Source organism: Pleurodeles waltl, chromosome 1_1, assembly GCF_031143425.1.
Source record: "Pleurodeles waltl isolate 20211129_DDA chromosome 1_1, aPleWal1.hap1.20221129, whole genome shotgun sequence".
In the NCBI taxonomy this organism is placed as follows: domain Eukaryota; kingdom Metazoa; phylum Chordata; class Amphibia; order Caudata; family Salamandridae; genus Pleurodeles; species Pleurodeles waltl.
This window is the reverse complement of record NC_090436.1, coordinates 438,535,175-438,552,843: the sequence shown is the minus strand read 5'-3', so window position 1 is coordinate 438,552,843 and position 17,669 is coordinate 438,535,175. Positions and strand designations below refer to the sequence as shown.

General features: G+C 47.4%; 1 protein-coding gene across 1 annotated transcript in view; it reads right to left on the bottom strand.

Moving 5' to 3' along the window:
• Positions 1–8,961: 8,961 nt before the first annotated feature.
• The window catches only part of LOC138284976 (baculoviral IAP repeat-containing protein 1-like), a 796,353-nt gene continuing 787,645 nt past the window's right edge, over positions 8,962–17,669 (bottom strand). Inside the window, exons 14-15 of the mRNA XM_069224352.1 lie at positions 13,429–13,596; positions 8,962–10,287 (exon numbers count right to left, since the gene is read on the bottom strand). Coding sequence (XP_069080453.1) covers positions 9,923–10,287; positions 13,429–13,596 — 533 coding nt within the window. The 3' untranslated portion in view covers positions 8,962–9,922. The remainder of the gene's footprint in view (positions 10,288–13,428; positions 13,597–17,669) is intronic.

Below are 17,669 nucleotides of genomic sequence, written 5' to 3'. Positions count from 1 at the left end.
GCATCCCCGTATATTTAGGGTAAGAAATCTTGTGGCTCAATTGCAGTCCATGTAGTGATGTATAATGTTTGTAGGTGAGACAGCCTCCCTCCCCAGGCATCCCTGTGTGTTTGTTCTTGAGGGTGGTTGTACATCGCTCGTGCTATGAAGGGAATAACAGCGGGGTGTAACCAGTAATGCTCAAACATAAAGCAGAGCCTGCAGCCAGTAGCTGCACTCCCAAACTGTTACTCTAAAAGCCAATGCATGAAGTGATAGTACTGGCAATGTGCTGTGTCGTGACGGAAGGCGAGGGGAGTTGATGAGCTGCAGGTCTGTAATGTAGGTCGTGTTGATTGTGTGTGAGCAGCCAATCTGTTGCTTCTTTAACAGCAATGCCACAGTGGGAGCAGCCCCTGTCCGGTGCGTATATCTGAGGGCAGCATGTGGTTTCAGTGAGTACAGATGTGTTATGTTACCCAACAGGAAGCGTCAGGAAGGCTAGTTAGTGGTTCTTGGGTGTCTCTCATCTCTCAGTAGACTACTGTTTCTGAGGGACGATGGGAGCATTAAAGCAGATCTTCTGCTAATTGCAGTGTAACAAGTGGTCCAGTTAGGAGCCCCCACGCACTCAGCATGTTGAGGTGATGTCATCAACATTTGTTTGCTGAGCTTGAGTTTGTATGATGTGAGGGCGAGGGTTTATGTACGGCATAGGCAGCATCTATGGCAGATTGTTGACTTTGTCTGAGTTCATGTGGGGAAGTTGCTCTGGTGGCCCCTCTGGGCCTGCTCTGCCTTCTGCCCCGTTGGACACCATGCTGCTCGGGTCATAGTGCTTGGTTATTATTCACTGAGGCATGGCAACTTCCCTCAAAGTGGGTTTCAAACCAGTTCCAGGCCGATTCCGGGTCCATGAATAAGTGAATATATTGGTCAGGCACAATTCTTAGTTTTGCCGGAAACATCAGAGAATATTGGACATTGAGGTCTTGATGGCGACGCTTAACTGTGAGGAAAGAGGAGCTCTGACATTGGGTCAGTAGAGTACAGTCAAGGAAGACGGAGACTCAGCAGTTTTCATGGTTGAGGGGGGCTGCATGCCTGGCAGCTTGTAGATTTGCATCCCTGCCTTTGTATGGAAGCAGTTTTGTGACTATTGGAAGGGGAGGTGCCCCAGGGCTGGGGCCGGTGGTGCATCCTCTCTATGGAGAAGTGGGGGAGAGAGACTGCGCTGGTGTAAAGGACCTCACCCATTCTTCCAGGAAATCGAACATGGGCCGAGATCCCTCTGAACCCTCTGGCAATTCCACCACCTGAATGTTATTTCTGCATCCTCTGCCCAATATTTCAATTCTTGCACTCTGTCAAGAAGGTCCTGTGTGATCTTTACGTGATCTGCCAATTGTGGCGTTATTTCGTACCTATTTCATTCAGTTTCTGTTACTCTGGCAGCTAATTTCCGTTGGTCTTCCCGGAGGAGGCCGAAGTCCACCCAGATCCCCTTTATCTGAAACTATACCAAGATGCACAAATTCTCTATGGCTTGCAGTGTAGTGTCCAACTTGGTGGTGGAGTCTTGTGGTGGCTGGGATGGTGAGAGCCCCTGGTCTTGAAGGTCTAGTGAGCGTGATGTCAGGAAGGGTGGGTGGGATTGGCTCCTATTTGTCTTGAGACTGCCTATGGTTGTCAGGTACCGTTAGTGTTTAATCACTGGCCGGATAAAGACTACATCAGGATCACTAAACCCTGCTTTGATGAACATCGTGAGGGATCAATGTTACTGGACTTTGATGTCTGGAGGTGTCTCTCTTGATTCCAGAGGTTCGGGGACGCCAGGTGATGGAGGCTCCTTGCTCCCGTGGGTGGTCTTCGCTGGTGGTGATTTGTGGAGTCTCAGCGCAGATCCAGTCACTCTCCCATCAAGGTGAGGCCTCTGTGCACTGCGAGGCCGCTGCAGGCATGAAATCCCTCTCAGAACCCCCACCAGCAGGCAGTCTCAGGGCTCTGATCAAAGTTCAGTATGTTGAGCTATGTTTGTGGAGGGATTAGAAGTGATCCAGGGGACACCGGGAGACAACAATCAAGCATCTCAATGGTAGGGCTCCCCCACTTATAGTGCACAGCTGGTGAAGGAATTTATGATAATGTCTCTTTTCTTATTCCTCCATGGTGTGTTTAAAAGCATCCAGCTAGTGCAGCCCCACCAGCAAAGAGGTCCCGGATATGGCACTAGCTGTCTGGCTCTGTGTAGCAGGGAGCAGGATTCCGTTTGGGGTGCACCTAGAGCGTAGTCAGATGTGGCCTCTACAGTCAGCAAATGGGTAGACTGCCGCAGGCAATGGAGTTAATGGATGAGCCCTATGGTGCACTTGGTGACTGCACGTCGAGGTTGGGGCCCCCATAGCTGGGGCAACCAGATTTCTGCTTCCCCCCAGGAAACACTGATCTGGCACCCAGTAGGAGCCTTGACATGTCTGTGCTGCTGGGATCTCCAAGCCCTAATCACAGAATCATCTCTCCCCCACTGGGACAGGGAGTCTCTACTCATTCGGGTGGGGTCGGGTGATGCTGCAGGCTACAAAAAAGCGGGACCATGTGGGGGCTCCCCTAATATAGGTCCTGGGGGCCTCCCCTTGGTGCTTTGTCCCCACTATGTCCCGGTGTGTGGGGAATGGCCTTCCGTCTTCCGTAGACCCACTCCCAGAAGAAGGCTGCAGGAAACTGGAGCTGTGCTTTTAGGCCTAGCGCTTGCCAGGGCAGTGGTTCTCCTCCCAGTGAGCAGATCGGGTGATGCAGTTAAAGGCCATGTCAGCGGGCCCTCCCAGCAGCTTAGGGATGCTGACGGGAGTCTCTGGTGAGCCTCGTATTTCATTCTCATCTCGTAAGGGGCCTAGGGGTAGTCGGTCAGTTCAGTCCACCCCACAGAGGACCCACGAGACAAGGCAGGTACAGCCTGAAGGCCCTGTGGTGTTGGTACGTGGTCACCAAAGTGCTGCTCTTGGAGTGAAGGTGGAATGCGGCCTGCACTGGCGCTGGAGGGACAAGCCGCTGCAGTGAATGATTCTGATGCAGGGCCTTTCGTGACTTGCCTGTCAACTTCGCATGTTGACCGGGTTGCAGTTGGGGTGGTCAGGCTGCCAGTTTCTCTCAGGTAAAGCATGTCCGGGGCTGAAAGGGATCTGCAGGTGATGTTATTTTTGGAAGGCATTAGGGCCCTAGTTGCACCTTCAGACTGTTCTGTGGCGGCAGGCAGCCATGGTTAGAGGCTGGGATCACAATTATGGTCCCCTATGCTGGGGTTAGTTCCTCCCCCTGGGCGCTGGCAGTCTGTGGGTGGACACCATTCAGCAAGTGCAAAGACCCCATGACGGAGCAGCCTGTCCCCAGGGGGCAGAACGCAGCGGCTCCTGTCGGGACCTCCCAAGTGGCCTCCTATAGTTATTTCACTGGCCGCCACCAAGGAAGGGTTTTCTGATTGCCTGCTGTTGAAGGATGCCACTCATGATTAATGCAGATTTACGGTGCCTGCTGGCCAAAGGTGTTCTAACTTGCTACCGCCATCTTCGGCGGCTAAGCCACACCCTTCTGTTGTATACTTTATTACCCACAACGCTTTAGGCCTGATTACAACCTTGGCGGATGGGATACTCTGTCATAAAAGTGACGAATATCCCATCAGCTGTATTACAAGTTCCATTATATCCTATGGGACTTGTAAAACAGCGGGCGGGATATCTGTCGCTTTTGTGACAGAGTAGCCATCTGTCAAGTTCATATTCAGGCCCTTTGATTTTACTACCTGATTTTCCACTATCTACTAGAAGTAACTGCATTTTTTGTAATGATTAAAAACTTTTATGCTTATCTCACTCTATCACTGTAAATCGTGTGCATAACAATATTGGACTTACTGCATTTCTAAACTAAGGTGTGTGCTACTTTGTCAGTGTGAGTATTTAATTCCAGTAGGTGTACTGCTGACACATTACTTTGCCACGTGCGTCACCTTTGGAAAGGTCCCTTTTTCAGTGCCAGGGATTTTCTTAATGTTCAGCACTCCATCTGCAATTTGATTGTTTTTTATGTCCATTGCTAACTGTAGTAAATGGAACTATGATTATCAGTGCATGCGACCTAACACGCCACTGTTGCTGTTAAACCATATTATTGTTGGTTTAGCACAATATACTCTGCCAATCAAAGTGATGCAACGAGTAGCAGAATGGCAGATGCCTACCGTGCCCATGACTTTCGAATCTACACAGTTTATATTGTTAAGCCTGTCCCTTACTCCACATAATGACATTACTGAAAGATTATGGAAGCACTCGGAATGCACACGTGAGTTATAAACACGATGCTCTTAGTGGTGTGAGTACATCATCCAGTCTGTGGCTAGCCTTCTGCCTCTAGACACACTCAGCATATGCCTAGCCTGCCCCATCTTGTGCAGATTTGGGCTTCAACGAAGCCCACTTGTAGTTTCTCCGTGTGGTAGGCCATCTTCCACTGACTCCCACGGATTCTTTTTGGGTGACAGTGGGCACACATGATTGTCTCAAGAATTGGCCATTTTTGCAACTTCTTCGCACACGGTTCTAATGTTTTTATTAACTTTAAACGTCAGCTTTTTCTGGCTTTTTGGCCACCTATTTCCAATTGCCCACCAGTACCATACAGTGTAATACCTCTTATAGGCCCATATTTATACTTTTTTAGCGCCGCATTTGCATCATGTTTTGACGCAAAAGCGGCGCAAACTTACAAAATACAATTATGGCCCATATTTATACTTTTTTTGCGAAGCTTTTGCGTAAAAGAAATGATGCAAATGTGGCGCTAAAAAACTATAAATATGGGCCATAGTATCTTTTAAAAAAATTAACGTGTCTCCTTTCAGCCACCTCTCTCATGTTGCAATATTGCCCCTTAACACTAAGCATGACCCTGGTCTGTATGCAGTGTACTGTTGACTTTGGGCTTTAATTTGACATTCTAATAAGAACCCTCGTAAAGTTCTTTCACGATTTCTCCAATTCTTCGTCTTAATTCATCTGTCACCTTCAGTGTTGACCAGAGCTTCTTTGGTGCTTGGCAAGATACAGAAACCAATACTTTCATACATTCAACTACCTGAACTAGATTGTTTGTTTCTAAACAAGTGAGGCTTTGGATCCAGTGCATTTTGGGGCATATTTATACTCCGTTTGCGCCGAAATTGCGTCGTTTTTTTTTACGCAATTTCGACGCAAAACTAACTCCATATTTATACTTTGGCGTTAGACGCGTCTAGCGCCAAAGTCCATGGAGTTAGCGTCATTTTTTTGCGTGGACACCTACTTTGCGTTAATTATATGCAAGGTAGGCGTTCCCGTCTAAAAAATCGACTCCGAGGCATGTGCGTGGGATTTATACTCCCGGGCAAAAATCACGCCCGGGAGTGGGCGGGTCAAAAAAAATGACGTACGGCCGCTTTTGCGCCGTTTTTTTGCGCTTGCAAAAGGCAGGCGTTAAGGGACCTGTGGGCACTGAAGGAGCCCAGAGGTGCCCCTCCATGCCCCCAGGGACACCCCCTGTCACCCATGCACACCCCAGGAGGACACCCAAGGCTGGAGGGACCCATCCCAGGGGCATTAAGGTAAGTTCAGGTAAGTGTTTTTTTAAAAAAAAAATTGTGGCATAGGGGGGCCTGATTTGTGCCCCCCTACATGCCACTATGCCCAATGACCATGCCCAGGGGACAGAAGTCCCCTGGGCATGGCCATTGGGCAAGGGGGCATGACTCCTGTCTTTGGTAAGACAGGAGTCATTTCTATGGGGGTTGGGAGTGAAAAAAAATGGCGCAAATCGGGTTGAGGCGAAAAAATTGCCTCAACCTGACTTGCCCCATTTCTTGACGCCCAAGCCCCATATCCCCCTACGCCGGCGCTGCCTGGTGTACGTCGTTTTTTTTAACGCACACCAGACGGCGCCGGCGGCTAACGCCGGCTAACGTCATTCAATAAATACGGCGCCCGCATGGCGCTTCAGAATGGCGCTAGCCGGCGCTAAATTTTTTGACGCAAAACTGCGTTGGCGCAAAAAGTATAAATATGGGCCTTTGTGTCTGAGAATGACAATGTACTTGACTGCTCTGCTTTACAAGGTTTACCAGTCTTGAAGGATCTTTTGTGTTAACCAAAGTAACTTTTTCAGTGTTGCCTCAAAGTAAAAATGCCCCCTTGGCGAATTTGCCTACAATCCACCATCCTCACACAGCTCACATTTCACTTATTAAACACATTTATCTACACACACACTCAGACATCTCCCTCCAATCTCAATCTCAATCCCTCCCACTTTTCCTTCCCCTATTATGAGCATACCATTTCAAACCTTATTTACTTCAGATGAGCTTTGCTTACACATTAGCTAGCGCTTGTGCAGCTGTCTTTGCCACTGAGCGTAAGTAGTAGACCACAGTTTGTTCACAGTTCGGTGGCTGCTGAGATCATCTGTATACTGCCCTTGTGTAGGTCTTCCTTTACTCACTGTATGCCACAGGACACCCTAATGCTTTATTGTCACAACACAATGGACATCATTAGTATGTTGCCTAGTATGTAATAAATTAATCACACTAACCCTTACCACATAATTGGTATTTGCAGTGTGCCACAGATGATACACAGCTGGGTATCAGTGGAGGCAACCCTGTATATTACCTATGGTCACATCAAATCACATTTTATTTGTCAATTTAGATACATGTGCCCATATTGAAAATTAAATACATAAAAATAATTGTTTGAAAACGTAATTAAAATACATTTCATTGAAAGAACCTCCCCGTAAGTTAATGACGAATATCCTTTTTTGAATAAAGAATTTCAAAATAATGCAACTCCCCTTCCACCTTGCCCAGTTACAAAGTGTTTGACCTGACAGCCTTAGGGTGGTCTTCCCCCAACGTTTTGCCTGCCTCCATCCATTCTTCTGATCTAATTTTTGCTGGATTACGATTCTGCACACTTTATTCCTACTGACCAGTGCTAAAGTGCTTGTGCTCTTTCCCCTAAACATGGCAACATTGTCTCATACCCCATTGGCATATTTAATTTACCTGTAAGTCTCTAGCAAAGTGTACTAGATGTATCCAGGGCCTGTAAATTAAATGCTATTAGTGGGCCTGCAGCACAGATTGCACCACCTACATAAGAAGCCCCTTAACCATGTCTCAGGTCTGCCATTTCAGGCCTGTGTGTGCAGTTTCACTGCCACTTTGACTTGCCATTTAAACCTACTTCCCAAGCCTTAAGTTCCCCTTATATTACATAGTCACCCCTAAGGTAGGCCCTAGGTAATACATAGGGCAAGGTGCTATGTAAGTGAAAGGCAGGACATGTACTTATGTGTTTTACATGTCCTGGTAGTGAAAAACTCACAAAGTCGTTTCTCACTACTGTAAGGCCTGCTCTTCTCACAGGCCAGCATTAGAACCACTCCTATATACTTTTAAGTGGTAGATTCTGATCTGAAAGGAATAGCCCTGTCATGTTTAATATGGCCATAATGGTAATAGAAAAGCCTGCTTACTTTTGAAGTTGGATTCTACATTACTATTTTAGAAATGCCCCTTTTAGAAAGTAGGCATTTCTCTGCACCTACTGCCGTCTGTACCCTACAGGCTGTCTCCAATCCACGTCTGGTCTGTGCTGGTTGACAGCTCCCATTGTGCATTCCACCCAGACAGCCATAAACACAGGACACTCAGCTGCATCTGCATTCATCTGCATACAGATGAGTTTACCTGGGCAGGAAGGGTGGAGGGGCTGTCTCTTACACTTCAAAGGCCAGTGACCTGCCCTCACACAAAAGACTGATAACCCACAACAGGACTTCTGGCAGACAGGGCCGGGTTGAAAGGGGAACTTGTGCACTTCAAAACCACTCTTTGAAGTTTCTTCCACTTCAAGGGCACGTTTGGGTATATATACCGGGCCTGTAATCCCACCAAATCAGACACTTCTGAACCTACATCTGGACTCTGTCAGATGAACTGCCTAGCTGCCCAAAGGACTCATGTGGACCGATTTGCTGGAAGGACTGCGGGCCTGCTTGTTGCCCTGCTGCTTACTGACACCAGACTCTGCTGGAAGGACTCTGTATTCCTCCTCAAGCGCTGTCCAAGGGCTTGGATTGAGCTTGCCTCCTGCTCTGAGGTCTTAGGGCTATCAAAGACTTCACCAAAGAGAAGAAAATCCAGCGTATCGGAAAATTGATGCAACACCTGCAAAATTCGACGCAATGCCTGCCGGATTGACGCAGCACTTGCCTCGGGCTGAAAAACGACTGCATCGCCTACCAGATCGACTCAGCGCCTGTTGCCTCTGCTCAACCCATTCTGGGTTTTCCACAAATCCTCCCTGGGCATCATAATATCCCTGCATCGCAGTGAGGAACCAAGGCTGCGTTCCTGGAAACCGATGCATCGCCTTGCAGCGTGGAAAGAAATGACGCATTGCCTTTGCCACGCTGGAAAAATCTACGCATTGCTTTACTTTTCAATGTATCTTATGCGTTTTGTATTTTTGTTGTTTTAGTCTTATTTTATTCAGATAAATATCATATAATTTTCTAAACTGGTGTGGTGATTTCGCTGTGTTACTGTGAGTTATTGCACAAATACTTTACACATTGTCTTCCAAGTTATGCCTTCCTGCTCTGTGCCAAACTACCGAAGGGTGAGTACTGGATAATTTAGGTTGTGTTGTTACTTACCTTGACTAGGATTGTGGCCCCTATTTGGAAAGGGTGCATACCTCTGCCAACTAGAGACCCAATTTCTAACACAAAGCAAATGAATGCCTGCAAGACAGTTATAATGCTAGTATGAACTAACAAAGGAATGTTCTTCAGGAATGTTCTTCTGGTGACCAGAATAGCAGAACATAATATTAAAATATGAGTCATCACAAGTTTTTCTGATGTTAAGTGCATTGACAGAGTCGGACAACTTCCACCATTTTAATAACAGTTCATTTTGAAATAATATGATTAAGCTAAACAGTCAATTGCTTTCATTTCAAGAATGGCCCAAGCTCTGCATAGGATCAGGGATAGTGCTTCGATAAGTAAAATAAGCCAGCAACTTTAAAGCACCACCTGTTGGTGGCAACGTATTATAGTATAAATCCGGAAAAAAATGGTTTTTAACTGTACAGGTCAGTTTCAGTGAGAAAACAATATATAGCCTGAAAAACATACAACTTAGCTGTAAGAGGAAATGGGGAGGGTTTCATTGAGCCTGCCAGTCCTACAATACATCAGGAAGAAAGCCATTTGAAATGTTGAAGAGAAGGTTTCTTGTTATGCTCAGCATAAATGAAATAGCGCAACAGTAAAGCATGAGGAGTGGAATGTAGATACACTGGTCACCAACATATAAAGTGAACCATTATTTTTCAAAACAAATTACTCGTTTGCAGGACATTAAGCATGAGACGCAGTTAAAGGGAGAAGACCAGATTGTAGAAGAAAGCCCACTTTGGACTGCACAAGACAAACTAGTGTTGTAGCCTTTCAAGATAAAGTGTTATGGAGGAGTATACAAAACTGGGCTCACTGTGCAGGCAGTGTGATTTGTAAATAATGTTATGGGGACAACGTGGTGGGTTCTACAATGCAGTGGTGATATACATAGCTCTATTCCAACAAATGAAAGGTTAGATATTGTGTTTTAATTGAGGAGGACATCGAAGCGAGTATGTAGGGAAGATCTCGAAGAAGAAATTGTGGTTAAAGAGTACTTAAAAACTACAAATCTGAACACATCCTGCATTTAGGTTCGCAGCCCCTCACTTTTCACAATTCACAAATCATTTTCAATTGGTCCAATTAAGCTGAAGAACAGTGCAGACTTCCGCTAGGTCCAACCGCAGTCCAGTGGCGTAGGGTCCATCTACTCCTGTACAATAGGGGAAAAGGGCACATACCATTGCCACGACAAACGTAATTTCTTTGATTGAGGATGTTTTTCTTTCATTGCATCAAACATGTTACGATCGTCTTCATCAAGCAGCCAGCCCAGCATGTTGATATACGCCATCGAAGGGAGCCGGGCGACACACTGGACAAACAACTTCACTGTTGTCGCGTGACACCTGAATTGATGGGCATAAACCCTGGAGATGCCCAATTCAATTAAATCCGGCATGTTGTCCAGTGTTTCAAAAAAAGATCTCCATCCTGCTTCTGTTATGTCGTGAATGGCTATCAGCTCCAAAAATTTTGTTTTTTGTAAGAATCCATTTTTTGCTGCCATTGCTAAAATAAAATAGGGGCCATTAGTCTTTCTCTCTCTCTCGCTATATATATATATACACACAAATACACACACACCCACACACACACACTTTGAATTATAAAATAACTACATATACAAGATTGCCAATAGTACAATTAAGTACAGTCTTATGTAAGTCATTCATCAAACTACAGTGTGTCAAACATCTTTGTCAGATATTTGATAACCCAAATCGCCCTTTACATGGGCCCTCTGGTATAAAAACAACCAATTCTCTTAATCCAGTCAATGTCTCTTTTAGCAATTCCCACTAAAGTGAGCTCACTTCGAGACCCCCAAATCCTCAAAGATACCTAGGAAGACAATTCAGTGAGAGTAATCCACTGGCCTGCATATTTGGTAGAGGGTGGTTAGCAGCCTGGTCCCCAAAATGTTGTTATAATGGGGCAGCTTCAGACCACATGGAATAATTCACTATTGTAAGTGCCACGCTGGTAGCAGGAGGATGAAAGAAGCCTAACTGCATTCCATAACCTCCCGCGAGGGAGATTAAATTTGTAATGTGTAGATAGTTGAGCCATATGTGGCGCAGTCAGGAGGAATTTGCCAGTTACCCTGTGGCATGCATCCCTCCATTCACATTCCTCTATGGGACTTAACCATTTCTCCCAACTGCTCCCAAAGGGCTGTGCAACAGTCAAGGGGCATTGATAATGAGCGGTCTGTATAGTTGTAAAACCCTTTCTCCTCACTGGGTCAGAGGCCAGGTTTGCTTCTGACAGGTTAAATTATGGCAGGTTAGACAAGGAGGCCTGATGAAAGGGTAGTGTATGTTGGAGCTGTAAATATTTGTAAATTTAGGGCCTCATTTACAAGCCCTTTGGGCTACCGCTGCACCATTTCTTTTTTATGCAGAGGTGGCGCTAGCAGTGCACTACACTGCCTCATATGTACAAACTGACACATTGGGCCCAATGTGTCAATTTGTAAAGCCCGCGTCACATTGGACCTGCACCAGGTATAATGTATGCAGGGAAGGCATGCCCTCGGAAAACGCCACGTAGAACTGACTCAGTGAAATTGACAACTTCACCGTGCCCTTCTACGACTTCACTGAGTCAAACTTTTACAGCCTGCTAAGAGCCGGGGCAAAATTGACACAGTGCTTTTTCCTATGGGACTCTCCTCGCATTGCTGGAGTTGCATAAGTTTAATGACGCAACTCCAGCAATGCGTCAGTTTAGTGCCAGCAGATGCATCAGATATCCTGATGCATCTGTGAAAACGTGTGCCATAGAGCTCTGGATTGTAAATACAGGGCATCCATGGCTTTGTTAGGGGATGTGCGACAGATTCTTGTAAATGAGGCACTCAGTTATGTGCAATTCATATTCCTCTTGAAGGTTCTGAAAAGACTTTAAGTGTGAACCCTGTCAGACATCTCGTAATTTAGCTATCCCATTCAGGTCCCATTTCTCAAAGTGTGACAGACGGACGCTGTGCCAGGCCACAGGGGATCTCAAGCATGGGTCTCTTATCCCATTGGGTGCAGTGCAGAGCTGTTCGCCAACAAAGGACGGTTTCTTTATGATCTCTGGGAGATAGCCAGGGATCTGCATGTCATACAACATCTCAATAATATTGGTATGTCCAATGAGGTATTTTTGAGATCAGAATATAGGGAGTCATCAAGCCCTTCATAAAGCCAGTTATTTAAGACCAGTATTTCTGAGGCCCAACAATAAAGCTGTAGTTTTGCTGTACCCAGCCCCCCAACTTAAGTTATTTGTATAAATTTTCCATAGGCAATCTATGAGGCTGGAACCTCCCACTACAAGGCTTGTATTCTGGCATGTGAGGCAACGAACCAAGCCTTATGGATTAAAAACATAGGAATCTTCAGGGAACCACCATGTTAAAGATGGTCATTATCCCAGAATGTTCAGTAAGACTTTCGAGATCCTTCTGAGTCCTAACCACCAGTGGGGACAAATTAAAGCTCCAGGTGAGGTCAGGGAGCAGCGCTATGTACTTACCAAGGTATTTAAAACTAAGTTTATGAACAAAGAAGCAGGACTGTGAGTTGGTCACCTCAGCGTCCCCTGAAGTCAGGACAATGATTTACTTAGTCCAACTGACTTGCAGGCCAGAGGCCTCACCAAATAGATCGAAGGTAGCGACCAGTCTGGGGTCTGAGGTCAGCCAACAAGCAAAAGTATGCCATCAGCGTATGGTGTCTGGATACCCTCACGGGTGACAGGAAGTGGTCTACGAATCTACTCACTGATTGATTGAGTGCAATACAACACTCCGTGTTCCCCCAGACAGAAGTCACATACCTGGGCATCCCTCTGACCCTAGTTGCCAAAGGCTCCATTACCAAGGCAAAGTAAAGTGGGGGCAGCCCTGCCTAGTCCTTCTTCAAATTGGAATTGGAGGCAATAGAACGCTGTAGATGTTCACTTGCCTGGGGCTGGGCACACAGTACCCTCACATAGGATATAATCAGCAGTCCAAACTCCATTTGCAACGGCACCCCAAAAAGAAGTGACCAATCAATTATATCAACCATTTTTTCAAAATCTATGAGCATAAGGGCACAAGGCTCCTTGGAGCTATGGGCCTGCGCAAGAGTAACATGTATTCTGCAGATACAATGCCGGATGCTACACTTGGAAGTCACACCACATTGATCCTGGTGGATTATGGATATAATAATCCGCACCAGTTTCCTATTTAACAATTTTGCGAAAATCTTAGTTTCAGTATTTCTGAAACTCAACTCAACTAATCTTCCTCAAGTGTAAGAGCTCTCTGTTGCTGCATACGGATGCTTTACACTAGTCAAAAGCTTCTGTCTTGGTGTACTGCAGCTCATCATTTTTAGTTTAACAATCATTCTTGTTCTAGAAAACCATTGCCTAACCCAGTGACTCCCCACCAACATGAACCCCAATTCTGCCACGTGTTGTGACACCGCTTAATCATTGTTTTTAGAAGTAATTAAGTCATATATGCATGCAGGATCGTAGTGAGTGTGTTTCACACAGACACAAAGCTATATAAACGCACATGAATCAAGTCGAACTCTTCCATAGCATTAAGGCATATTTTTCAAATAAATCCGATTTCAAAATGAGTAGCCCTTATTTGATACTCACCTAATTCCAGTAATGCGCTGTCATGTAAAGACGTATTGACGAATGTAATTTTTTTTAGGTTCTTGAGATGTTGGAATTGTTGTACAATGGTTGTTGCTGACTCAGCTATTCCCACACCCTCCGGGAACAGCACCTCTTCCAGCTCAGAGAGGGAAGCCAAGGACAGGGCTGTTAATAGAGGACAGTTACATGGATGGTTAGAAAGAACTCACCACACAACAAAGGATTTATTGACCTGTAACACAACCATCATCGGCTACAGTTAGCCACTTTCAAGCTTCTTGAAATTACAGAAACTAAATACCTAGATTAGAAATGTCTGGCTGTGGGCCCGGGCACCAAAAGAAAAAGGGCCCCCATTAGTAAATTAGAAAGCTAAGAAAGCGGTTCATGATTGCAAACTGGGCACTTCGGAACTTGTAAAGAAACGCTGTCTACGTGTTTTGCAAGGTATGGAAGGCTGCATGGATGTGAGCTTGCTGCAGGCAACGTTTGTTTTATGGTAATAGTATTTATATAGTGCGTACTACCCCTAACGAGGCGTCAAAGTGCTTTTCTGTGAGTAGCACGCTACTCCGCAACCCAAAAGGCATTAGTGGTGGATTGGTATAGGGAAATATCAGGGGAATCAATAATAAATATTGGCCCAGCAGCCCGTAAACAGACCCACAAACAGCCAAAATACGGCTTACACACTGACCAGTCAGACCAGCCCATCAGGCACACGTGATTGTCCTATAGGCCAGCCAGCACTGGTTGGCGGGTGTGGTCCAAGATAGCTGCCTAACCTCACAGCATTGCACCGCTCATTACATTAATGGCAAGTGATTTTGCCAAAATGTATACTGTTGGAATATTGGGAATAGTCCATTATGCAACAATTTAATTGATTTATCCATGTGCCATTGTTACCGTAGGACAAACAGGTTATGATTACTTGCAGTCAAAATTCTTTATGGTTAGGCAGTTAATATGATATATGTTTCCCACCTAATTAAATAACAGGATAAAATATAAAATAACCATATCAAAACGGCTTTCATTATAGAAGTTTGTCAGAGCAGATTAAAGGAGAGTGGAGGGCAAAAGTGGTGATGCTAGAGTTCTTGGAGTATTTCAATGTCTGTTATTTTTTCTCATCACTGTTGACACTCCTCTCCCTCTAGAAACTGTCTTTCTAGAAATTGCCTTGTAGAAGTCAGAATAAATGTTGACATTCGGTGAGTTTTATAAGACTGGGTTTACACAGACACTTGACAAAAATGTCCAGCGGGATGTATAAACTCAGGCGATTTTTTATAAACGGAATTAGGGTGATGGTCTCTAGGCGTTTTTTTGTGAATTGACTAGTTTTTCACAGTGCAGTGTTTTCTCTGCCTTCCCTTTATCTCTACCTATTTTTCTATCATCTCTAAGGCTCCCTGATGTTGCTGCTGAGTTGCTTTACCTCGACTTGGTGCTGTTCTGCTCAGCCTTCGTATCTTTTCTCTGGAGAACCACACAACAAGCTGCTTATCCTTGGTATGATCTATGTAAATGCTTAAAAGCCTTCAGGGCAGTGGCGTGACAAAACTCGAGGAGAGGCCCATACCAGGTCCATGGAGGTCCCCACCCCCTGGACTCAGTCAGGAGCTCTGAGGCTAAGGTACAGTGCTGAGGGGGCCCCCTGCAGTTACGCCTCCCCCCGCACCATGAGGGCTGCAGGGGTTAATGTTATGCCACTGCTTTAGGGGTTTAACCGATAGAGCATCTCCTCCTCTTTTAATGGGTAAGGGGAATAAAGAACACTGGTAGAGAGATGGATTGATAAATAAGGAATGAAGTCACATATTTTAATAAGAAAACCTCCTCAGTCCTCAGCATCATTTTGTCCAGGAAAAATGTGGTATATGGGAATTGTACTGACGGTACCTGCAGTTTAGTCATGAGACGAGCTCATGTATTTGCAATGAGGAAAACAGTCTCAAGGTGAGGAGACGCAGGCCCTCATTCTGACCCTGGCGGTCGGTGATAAAGCGGCGGCCAAGCCGCCAACAGGCCGGCGGTCTAAAATATGCAATTCTGACCCTGGCGGGAACCGCCAACACAGCCCGCCAACTTAACACTCCGACCGCCACAGCGGTACAAACAAACAGCGCGGTGGTTCCCGCCAACAGTCCGGCGGCAGACAAAGTACCGCCCACCCTATTACGACCCACCAATCTGCCACCTTTTCCGGGGCGGGAGCACCGCCGATAAGAACACGGCGGAAACAGACTACGAACGGGAAAACGCTCACCTCTACGCACTCCACGCGAGATTCCGGCAGTATGGAGCCAGAGTTGCAGGTCTTCCCCGCACTCCTATTCCTGCTCATATACCAGGAGCACGCCCGGCGGCGCGGAAGACATCGGTGAGTACTGCACCTACGACACAGGGGAGGGAAAAGATTACCGGCACACACCCACCCACCCACACCCACTACAACACACACATCAATGCATTCCCACAGATCACTGTCACAACCCACAAACCACCCCCCTCCGAAATAATGCAAAGACCAAAAGAAGAGATCATAAACGGGCAGATATATTGAAATATGTACACCAGTAATCCCAATAAATAAATAAACTATGTACAAAATATATACAGCTACTAAATGTAGTCCAACCACTGTCCGTGGATCACAGGGGTCCTGTGCAAAGGGGCAAGGCCCAGTCCCACGACAAGAACTCCACGGAGAGAACACTGCAGGGGCATCAGAAAGAAAATAGGACAGGCACCTCAGGGGGAAGGGAAGGGGGGGCACCTCAGCCACTTGAGTACACGACGCCAGATCCATGAGGGGACTCCATGACCACTGGCCCATCCTGGGGAGTGCAAAGCCACAGTCCATACAGTCCATACAGTGGGTGGCCTGCCCACTGGGCCATCCTGGGGAGAGCAAAGCCACAGTCCATACAGTCCATACAGTGGGTGGCCTGCCCACTGGGCCATCCTGGGGAGAGCAAAGCCACAGTCCATACAGTCCATACAGTGGGTGGCCTGCCCACTGGGCCATCCTGGGGAGAGCAAAGCCACAGTCCAAACAGTCCATACAGTGGGTGGCCTGCCCACTGGGCCATCCTGGGGAGAGCAAAGCCACAGTCCATACAGTCCATACAGTGGGTGGCCTGCCCACTGGGCCATCCTGGGGAGAGCAAAGCCACAGTCCATACAGTGGGTGGCCTGCCCACTGGGCCATCCTGGGGAGAGCAAAGCCACAGTCCATACAGTCCATACAGTGGGTGGCCTGCCCACTGGGCCATCCTGGGGAGAGCAAAGCCACAGTCCATACAGTCCATAACAGACCCCACTGCCACTGGAGGAGGCAAGTTGGCCAGAGGACATCCTGCAGCCCTGCCCGAGATAGATCCTGCCCTGCCACGTCTGCCAAAGGGCCAGCGGTTCTTGCCCTGAAGGGCCCAGTTCTGTGGTTCTTGCCCTGAAGGGCCCAGTTCAGCGGTTCTTGAGACGGCGGGGCCCAGCGGAGCGGTTCTTGCCCTGAAGGGCCCAGTTCAGCGGTTCTTGAGATGGCGGGGCCCAGTTCAGCGCTCCTTGCCTTGAAGGGCCCAGTTCAGCGGTTCTTGAGACGGCGGGGCCCAGTTCAGCGGTTCTTGAGACGGCGGGGCCCAGTTCAGCGGTTCTTGAGACGGCAGGGCCCAGCGGAGCGGTTCTTGCCCTGAAGGGCCCAGTTCAGCGGTTCTTGAGACGGCGGGGCCCAGTTCAGCGGTTCTTGAGACGGCGGGGCCCAGTTCAGCGGTTCTTGAGACGGCGGGGCCCAGTTCAGCGCTCCTTGCCTTGAAGGGCCCAGTTCAGCGGTTCTTGAGACGGCGGGGCCCAGTTTCAGCGGTTCTTGAGACGGCGGGGCCCAGTTCAGCGGTTCTTGAGACGGCGGGGCCCAGTTCAGCGGTTCTTGAGACGGCGGGGCCCAGTTCAGCGGTTCTTGAGACGGCGGGGCCCAGTTCAGCGCTCCTTGCCTTGAAGGGCCCAGTTCAGCGGTTCTTGAGACGGCGGGGCCCAGTTCAGCGGTTCTTGAGACGGCGGGGCCCAGTTCAGCGGTTCTTGCCCTGAAGGGCCCAGTTCAGCGGTTCTTGAGACGGCGGGGCCCAGTTCAGCGGTTCTTGAGACGGCGGGGCCCAGTTCAGCGGTTCTTGCCCTGAAGGGCCCAGTTCAGCGGTTCTTGAGACGGCGGGGCCCAGTTCAGCGGTTCTTGAGACGGC